This window comes from Nicotiana tomentosiformis, chromosome 8, assembly GCF_000390325.3.
Source record: "Nicotiana tomentosiformis chromosome 8, ASM39032v3, whole genome shotgun sequence".
Classification (NCBI taxonomy): Eukaryota; Viridiplantae; Streptophyta; class Magnoliopsida; order Solanales; family Solanaceae; genus Nicotiana; species Nicotiana tomentosiformis.
This window is the reverse complement of record NC_090819.1, coordinates 139,008,671-139,017,850: the sequence shown is the minus strand read 5'-3', so window position 1 is coordinate 139,017,850 and position 9,180 is coordinate 139,008,671. Positions and strand designations below refer to the sequence as shown.

The following is a 9,180-nucleotide window of genomic DNA, read 5'->3' as shown; positions in this document are numbered from 1 at the left end:
TAAGGGAGAAATAGCGTTACTTGTAAACACCGTCGGAACCATACAGGAGACTAAATTTTATGTGATCGAATGGGATATGAGGTATAACGCTTTATTCAGGAGGCCATAGATCTACAACATGAGGGCGGTGCCCTTGACACTATACCAGGCACTGAAATTCCCGACACCCGACGGCGTCAAAACAATCTACGAAAAATAGCCGGTTGCGAAGGAAATGTTCTCGCTCGAGGAGGTGATACCGGCATCTACAGTTTCAACATTGAAGGACCCAAACCAATTGGTAAAAAATAGGGGCCCAATAGCAATCACAAATACCCTCTTCAGCTGATTCAGATAAACAAAAGGAAGTCGAGGATGATGATTATAGGCTTCCCAGATCTTTTAATGATTTCGACGCCACTAAATCGAAAGTCGAGGATTTGGAACAAGTTATATTAAGCTTGCCCGATCGAAAAGTATACCTGGGCACGGGGTTAAGCTCCAAGCTCAGGGAAAAACTCATTCAATTTCTTATAACTAACAAAAAAAAATTCGCTTGGTCCCACCTCGATATGACAGGGATCCCGCCGGAGATAACCACTCATAAGCTAAGCGTGGACCCAAAATTTCACCCGGTTAAACAAAAGAGGAGACCTCAGCCCGAGATCAAACATGATTTCATCAAGGATGAGGTATCTAAACTTCTTAAAATAGGGTATATTCGGGAGGTTAAATACCTAGATTGGTTAGCAAACGTAGTGGTAGTCCCTAAAAAAGGGAATAAACTAAGAATGTGTGTAGACTACAAAGATTTGAATAAGGCATTCCCCAAAGACTCTTTTCATTTGCCCAACATCGACCGTGTGATCGACGCCACGGCCGGCCATGAGATCCTCAGTTTTCTCGATGCTTATTCCGGGTACAACCAAATACGGATGGACCCGGGTGATCAGGAAAAAACTTCCTTCATCACTAAATATAGCACATATTGTTATAACGTAATGTCGTTTGGATTAAAAAATGCAGGTGCTACTTACCAACGCCTAGTAAATCGGATGTTCGAGGAACAAATAGGAAAATCAATGGAAGTTTACATTGACGACATGTTAGTTAAGTCCCTGCGAGCAGAGGACCATTTAAAATATTTGCAGGAAACTTTCAGCATACTGAAACAGTACAATATGAAGTTGAACCCAGAAAAATGTGTGTTTGGAGTTGGGTCGGGTAAGTTCCTCAGATTCATGGTATCCAATCGGGGAATCGATATCAATCCCGATAAAATCAAAGTTATCGAAGATATCACGGTTGTGGATAACGTAAAGGTCGTGCAAAGGTTAACCGGTCGAATAGCTGCCCTGGGCAATTTATTTCGAGGTTGTCCGACAAGAGTCACCAATTTTTCGCTCTATTGAAGAAGAACAACAACTTCTCGTGGACCCCGGAGTGCCAACAAGCTTTGGAAGAACTCAAAAGGTATTTATCGAGCCCACCCCTGATTCACACACCGAAGACGGATAAAACAACTATACTTGTACTTGGCAGTTTTAGAGATAGCGGTAAGTGGAGTCCTAGTTCGGGAAGAGCAAGGTACGCAATTTCCAATTTACTATGTTAGTAGAACCCTAGATGAGGCCGAAACTAGGTACCATCACCTGGAAAAACTGGCGCTCACTTTGCTAAGTGCCTCTAGGAGCTAAAACCGTACTTCCAATGTCACCACATATGTGTCATAACTACTTACCCATTGAGGAACGTTATGCATAATTCCGGACTCTCGGGCCGATTGGCCAAATGGTCCATAGAAATAAGTGGGTACGATATTGAGTATCGACCTCGGACCGCCATTAAATCTCAAATTTTGGCAGACTTTGTAGGCGACTTTACACCGGCCCTAATACCCGAGGTCTAAAGAGAGTTATTGATTAACTCAGGAACTTCCTCGGGAATCTGGGCCCTCTTCACAGATGGCGCCCCAAACACAAAATGGTCCGCAGTTGGCATCGTAATAAAGCCACCAACGAGTAATATAATTAGACAATAAATTAAGACTGTGAAATTTACTAACAACGAGGCCGAATATGAGGCCATGATTCCAGGCCTTGAACTAACCAAGAGCTTGGGGGCAGAGGTGATCGAAGCCAAGTGCGACTCCCTCCTTGTGGCAAACCAAGTCAATGGAACATTCTAGGTTAGAGAGGAACGAATGCAAAGATACTTGGACAAATTACAGGTGACACTACTTGGGGTCATCGGTCGAAGACGATGAGTTCAACTCAGGAGAAGTCGTACAACTTATGAGATAGGTGGTGGAATAAGGCCATGCCGAGATCAACTCGATGAGCCTAGCTTGGTACTGGAGGAATAAGTACATCGAATATCTCAGGTCCGAAAAACTGCCCTTAGATCCTAAAGAGTCGAGGACCCTGCGTACAAAGGTGTCCCAATTTAGCTTGTCCGAAGACGGAACCTTGTTCAGAAAAACATTTGATGGCCCACTTATAATATGTCTAGGGCAGGCCGATACTGAGTATGTTTTGAGGGAAATCCACGAAGGTACCTGTGGAAATCATTCGGGGACCGAATCGCTGGTTCAAAAAATAATCAGAACCGGTTATTACTGGATCGACATGGAAAAAGACGCAAAGGAGTTTGTTCAAAAATTTGATGAATGCCAAAGACACGCTCCGATGATCCATCAACCCGGGGAGTTACTCTACTCGGTTTTATCGCCATGGTCATTCATGAAGTGGGGAATGGACATCGTTGGCCCCTTCCGTGGGCACTCGGTAATGCTCAATTTATATTGTTTATGACTGATTATATTTCTAAGTGGGTGGAAGCCCATGCATATGAGAAGGTTAGGGAAAAGGAGGTTATCGATTTCATTTGGGATCACATAATATGTCGATTCGGAATGTCAGCCGAGATCGTATGCGATAATGGAAACAATTCATCGGAAGCAAAGTAACCAAATTCCTCGAAGATCAAAAGGATCCTACCGATACCCTATCACCCTAGTGGGAGTGGACAAGTTGAATCTACTAACAAAACCATACTATAAAACCTTAAAAATAGGTTAACCGACAACAAAGGAAGATGGAAAGAAATATTACCCGAAGTCCTGTAGGCATACCGTACAACCTCGAAGTCCAGTATTGGGGCTACCCCATTTTCTTTGGTTTATGGTGTCAAAGCTTTGATACCGGTCGAGGTCGGGGAACCAAGTATCAAATTCTGACATACGACAAAGGAATCAAACGATGAAGATATGAGTGTGAACCTGGAGCTATTAGATGAAAGGCACGAGGTCGCTCTTGTCCGGTTGGCCGCCCAAAAATAGTGGATCGAAAGATATTATAATCGAAGGACCAACCTTCGACACTTCAATACCGAGGACTTGGTACTAAGAAAGGTCACGCTAAGTACACGAAACCCGAACAAAGGGAAATTGGGGCCGAATTGGGAAGGACCATACCAAATTATCGAGATCACCTTAAAAAGATCCTACAAGCTCGGAATAATGAACGACGAGCAACTACCGAACAACTAGAATGTAGCTCACCTGAAACGATATTATTGCTAAGGTACGACCACATCCATTTCCTTTTACTTGTATTTCGGACTATCTCCTGCAGGTGATCGACAAGGAAAAGTACAAGATTTTAGGTCTGAAATCACGCGTTGCACTCTTTTTCCCTTGAACCGGTTTGGTCCAAATGGGTTTTCCGGCAAGGTTTTTAACGAGGCAGCAAGTAAATCGTGTTAACTTAGAATCGAAGGCTGGCAGGGAGCCGGTGACAATGATCAAAATAGTATTCGAGGTCTTTCTTCGATAAACCTCAAACACTGGGGGCATTACCCTCCGATATCGACTTTAACATGGAAAGAGACTTCGGGATTGGAGGGTCTCGATTGATAGGATTCAATGTAAGGGCCAAACGGTCAAATAAACTATACCCGGATAGACTGCTCGAACCCTGACACAAAGCATGTACACATACATTATTATTATACACAAGAATAAAGAGAAATCTCTTCCTTGCAAACATCTTGTCTTTTTAAAAAAATTCCTTTACATTTCTTAAGGAATTCCCTGCTTCCGATCCCCTAAAGGAAACGAGCCCAAGGGCCACCTTAACCTAAGTTAGAATAATCACTCTCTCACTTGGGGACTGTCGTCCGAAAACAAACTCGGACGGTCCAAGCTATTATACCTCGGGGATATAAAACCTATTAGGCAACCCCCGAATTTTATAGACTAAGGCCACCCCCACTCGGGGACTGCCATCTTAGGCAAACCCGAATAACTCGAGATAATTATATTAACATGGGACAACACCCAAACTATAAAGGCTACAACCATATAAACTCGGCTCGGAGACGTCCGAAGTTCGTCATAAAAACAACAAGGCCTTAAAATTTTCTTAACCGGTTCCAAAGGCTATCCTTGACAGATTGTGACTAAAAGTCTAAGTACTTTGGGGAAAGAAAACTTTCGGTCACACCGAACCCCCACGATGCCTTAAAATGAAATAGTTGAAGGCAAGGTTTCTTCGTGTCTCTAAACAAAACCAATTGTTTTATGCCAAGGCATGTAGATCTTTGCAAATAAAAATAAACAAGGCAAAGAGAAAATTTAAAAACTGTTGAAGGGAAAAAGCCTTATATTCATAATCAAAAATTTCTTTTACAAGGGTCGAACTGTCCAATGAAAATTTTTACAAGGGCCAAAAACGGCCTCAAATAAAATACAAAAAAAGCCTAAGTGGCCTAATCTCCGTCGGGGGCTGCGTCATTACCTTCGGGGTCTCCACCATCTTCGAGCTCGCCTGAATCTTCAAACTCCTCGGAATCCTTCTCCTCGGGGTAAGCTAGCTTCCTAGCCTAGGCTTCGTATACCTTTGCTTTCTCGATCTCAGCCAGCAGGTCAAAACCCTGAGCTCGAACTCCCTCGAGGGCCTCCCTTCAGGATTTCCACTTCATATGCTCCACCAAGTTTCTCACTTGGTCCTGAGCCGCCTCGACATCGGCCTTATGCTGGTCCACCCGCTCATCAGCCTTGGCCTTAACCACAGCAATCTCCGACTTAGCCACATCGAGTTCCTTGGCTAGATTTTCTTGGCCGGAGACCGCCGAGCTCAGTTAAGACTGGAGCTCCTCGATCTTTTTGGCCTGCACCAAGGCCTTTTCTTTTGCAACCCAGAGCTAGACCTCAGTCGAAGCCAGTTGTTCTCGGGAAGCCTCCTTTTTCCGAGGCCAGGCGGTATATATTTTTCTTCCATTCTTCGGCCTCAGCTTTCACCGTGTCCATTTCTGCCAGAAGCTGCTCAATCTGGTCAAGTCTCTTTTGAACCTGCGGGTTCGTGTCGTTAGCCACTGTGTCTGAATCGTCGTCACTAAGTTCAAATACTCATCTTACCTGCTCGACCAGGTCGGCATGCTCCTTCCGAGCCGCTTCTAACTCGGCCTGGAACTTCTCACTAAGGAACTTGTAGGCATCCCTCTTCTCAGTAAGATCCCGAGTCTCAGCCTCGTGTTGGTTTAACTCTTTCCGATATCGGAGAAATGTTTTATGCTGAAGCACTGAGGCCTGCAAACACAAAGAAGAATGTTATGATTGTTCACAATTTAATCTAAGTACATAACAAAAAGGCTTTCGCATTTACCCCGACTCAATGCTTGTTGAGCTTCATTGAAAAGATAAGGGGCCTCCACCTCGTCCATTTTGGCCTGATCCTCTTCGATCACCAAGCATCGAATATAGCTAGAAATCCCCATGGGGGCGGAGAGAACCCGGGCATCCTCCGGTATGGATATGATGACTGACCGCTTCCGGTCAGGATCTGCACTTGGGGCTGGGAACCGGTTTACCAATCTCGGACTCGAAGAAGATCCGCTGGCTCCCGAAGATGACATCTTCTTTGGCACCAATAAGTCACCTAACCCGGTGATATCCTCTGAGGCGGTAGAATCCATACCATCGAAGAAGTTGTTGAAGGAATTCGCCGCCCCTTGAGGCCCCTCGTTTGGGTGTCCTTTTCAGCATCTAGGCCTCGTTTATCATCGAGACGGTGAAGGATGGTAACCTAGAAAGATCTATCACCCCAAGGACGTCCTTCGGTACATTATCCTCTACCTGAGAAGCATCGGCCACTGTCTCTCTATCGACCTCCTTAGCTCGCGGCAAAACGGGCTCGACCCTCCCGAATTCGGAGGCCTCGACTATTTCCTCTCCATCGCCCTCCCTGGTTTGAGGCGACTCGATACCGCTTCTCACGTGGGTCATCAGCTCGAAGGCTTCTTCTTCTTCTTCGGACTCGTCCCTCAGTCGATTGAGCGAATCCGATGGGACATCCCGGGCGCTGGCACTTTCCTTGGATTTGCACACCAGCCTCCTTTTTGGTTTTTTCTTCTCCGAGTTTGGAGAACTCGGAACCCTTTTTCTCTTCTTCTCTTTATCCTGCCTCGGAACAGATGGTTCGGGGAGTATGTCTTCATCACCGGATGGGGGACTCATTTCAACATCTTTGGGAAGACCTATAAAGGAAGAAAAAGTAAGAACGAATGCAGCTAAGAAAACTAACTGTTGATTCACTCAGTAGAGAAATCTCACCGTGAGCACGGGCCTCCCACCGCCCTTCGAAAGTTCGCGCCATGCGAGCTTGGAATAGGGTTTTTGTGACAAGATGCCCTCGACCCACTCCTTGAGTCGAGGAACTGCATCCGACATCCGAGCAATAGATGCATCATAAAGAATCGATAAGAAGAAGGGCAAAAGAAAAATGATAAACAAAATCTTAAAGGCAAGGTTATACTTACGCTTCATGTTCCATTCCTCGTCGATGCTCAAGAACGGGGCCTTACTAGCCCGACGGGCAAGTTTTATTAGCTCCCCTCGATAGAGTCAGGTACTGTACAGACGCATGAGGCGATCGATGGTGAAGGGGACACCCCTCAATCTTGTTTACAAAAAAGCGGAGGAGGATGACTATCCTCTAGAAGGAGGGATGAATTTGGCCTAGGGTCACCTCGTACCTCTTACAAAAGGCGATGATGACCTGGTCTAAAGGGCCCAATATAAAGGGAAAAGTGTAAACACTTAAAAAACCCTCCACGTGGGTGGTGATTGCTTCATCGGGCATAGGAACCACTACATGCTTACTGACCCAGTTGCAGTCATCCTTGACCTTGTCGAGAACACTATCGGTGACCGAACATATGTATCTCGAGACCGGTTCACATCGGCCCGGTACCGAGGAGGTTTGCTCAACCTTGAAATCGACTCTGGTTAGACACCTGGTAGGGACGAACATCTTTAGAAGGGGTTCCGGTGTCGGTTCCTCAGCGACAAAAGGCAAAATATTCTCAGTCGGTTTCGAGGAAGAGGGAGTTTCTTTTTGAGGAACAGATTTTGAAGTCTTTGCCATTGCTTCTAAATAGAGGAGAAAAGAGGGTGCTGATAAAAGAGGAGGTGTAATTAGCAGATAACATATGAAAGATTTCAGAAAACCAGAAGGAAAGAAGTTTGAAGATGAGAGTGATGAAATTTTCTTAAAACACAAGCGCAAATGTTTGAATGTAAAAGTTCTATTGAATGGATGAAAAGGGTATTCATAGTTTTCTCAAACGACGGTTCATAATTCGAAGCGGCAAACCGTTAACTGACACACATTTAATGCCTCGAAGACTGGACCGACATGACGTTTCAACTATTCTTATCACTTACGTCATGAATTTGTCGTCATTTATCAGAATGAGAATCGGAAGCTCGTATAGTGAGAATCTGAGGCTCATATCGTTTCTCGTCATTTACTCTCCGAAAAATGAGGGGACTATCTGTATACGGTAGAAAGCGATCTCGCCTATTGCATGACGTACCGGGGATGAAACATAATAGATTGAAGATCGACCCTGTATTCCATCGAACATAGGTACGAGGTTAGAACACGCGCCTTTAAAGACTATCGAGCCCGTAACCCCGGAAATGACTCTGACTCTGAATTAGCTCGAGAGAACATCATCCAACCAAAATAACGGAAGGCCAAATCCGTAACCGGTCGCACATCATGGCGGGAATCTCGGCACGTATCAATGAAACCAATTAAATGCAAATCATGAGATATTTTACCTTATATAGATTTGTACCTAAAGTAGGACTCCCCTACTATATAAAGGGGGTCTGATTATTTATAAAAGATATTGTAACTCGCATCTCAAAGCAATAAACATATCATTTCTAGTTATTATTATCTCATTACTCTGTTCCGGCATCGATTGTAGCATTTTTTACCCGAGGGTGATCAACCTTCAAGGCCAGGATTGTTCAACTTGTGTGGTTTGCATGTACTTTTCTTATCGTTAATTTCAATATTAATCCGATTTCTTATTTTGTATCAAGTTATATCACGTATCCTTAAAACCGCGTATAAATTCAATTGTTATCCAATTTCGCGGGTAAACAATAAGGTATTACAAAAACTAGAATACGTGATACTGTAATAGGAATTGTGACATTTTAATCACTAAATTATTACTTAGGGAATAACAGGAAGAGCTCTATTTCGATAGTCTTTTGACATTTGTTGACTTTTAATTGGATTTTCTTTTCCATCCTCGAATTAACCATGTAAGGGGGAGAAAACTCAATATTTCGGGGAAATAAATTAACTCAATCTAAGTTGTACTGCAACAGCTTGTTTAGATCATTGTTACTTATTATATTGTATTGTATTGTTATTTTAAATACAATATTTATTTTGATTGTTACTTAAATTTTATTGTATCGTATTGTTAAATCGGTCGTTATATAACAATAAAATATTTTATTTTATGTAACGACCTATTTGGTGTGGTCATGTCGTTACCCTATTTTTTCCTTTTCATTTTGTCCTTAATAATTATATTTTACATTTTATCTTATCCTTTTTATAATAACTCTTAAAATATTGTAAGCTTATCCTCCAAATTATTATTGTATGATATTATAAAATGAGCGAAAACTATACAATATATCCAAACGTTATAGTCATCAAAACAATACAACACAATACAACAAACTACGATACTATATGATACATTATGAAATAATATATAACAAGCATTCAAGCAAAGTGCAAGTGTTAGGTGTTATAAATGGACAAACACCATGTCAAGGAAATTCCCCAAGCTACCACCAAAGGAAGTGGTGCAGTGGATGGGACT

General features: G+C 43.1%; 1 protein-coding gene across 1 annotated transcript; it reads right to left on the bottom strand.

The window, feature by feature from the left end:
• Window positions 1-4,944: 4,944 nt before the first annotated feature.
• LOC138898230 (uncharacterized) lies at window positions 4,945-7,406 on the bottom strand. Its single transcript, XM_070184278.1, has 4 exons — window positions 7,088-7,406; window positions 6,116-6,516; window positions 5,399-5,569; window positions 4,945-5,043 (listed from the first exon to the last, which is right to left on the bottom strand). The coding sequence occupies exons 1-4, from the start codon at window positions 7,404-7,406 to the stop codon at window positions 4,945-4,947; spliced, it is 990 nt and encodes a 329-aa protein (XP_070040379.1).
• Between the last annotated feature and the right edge of the window lie 1,774 nt (window positions 7,407-9,180).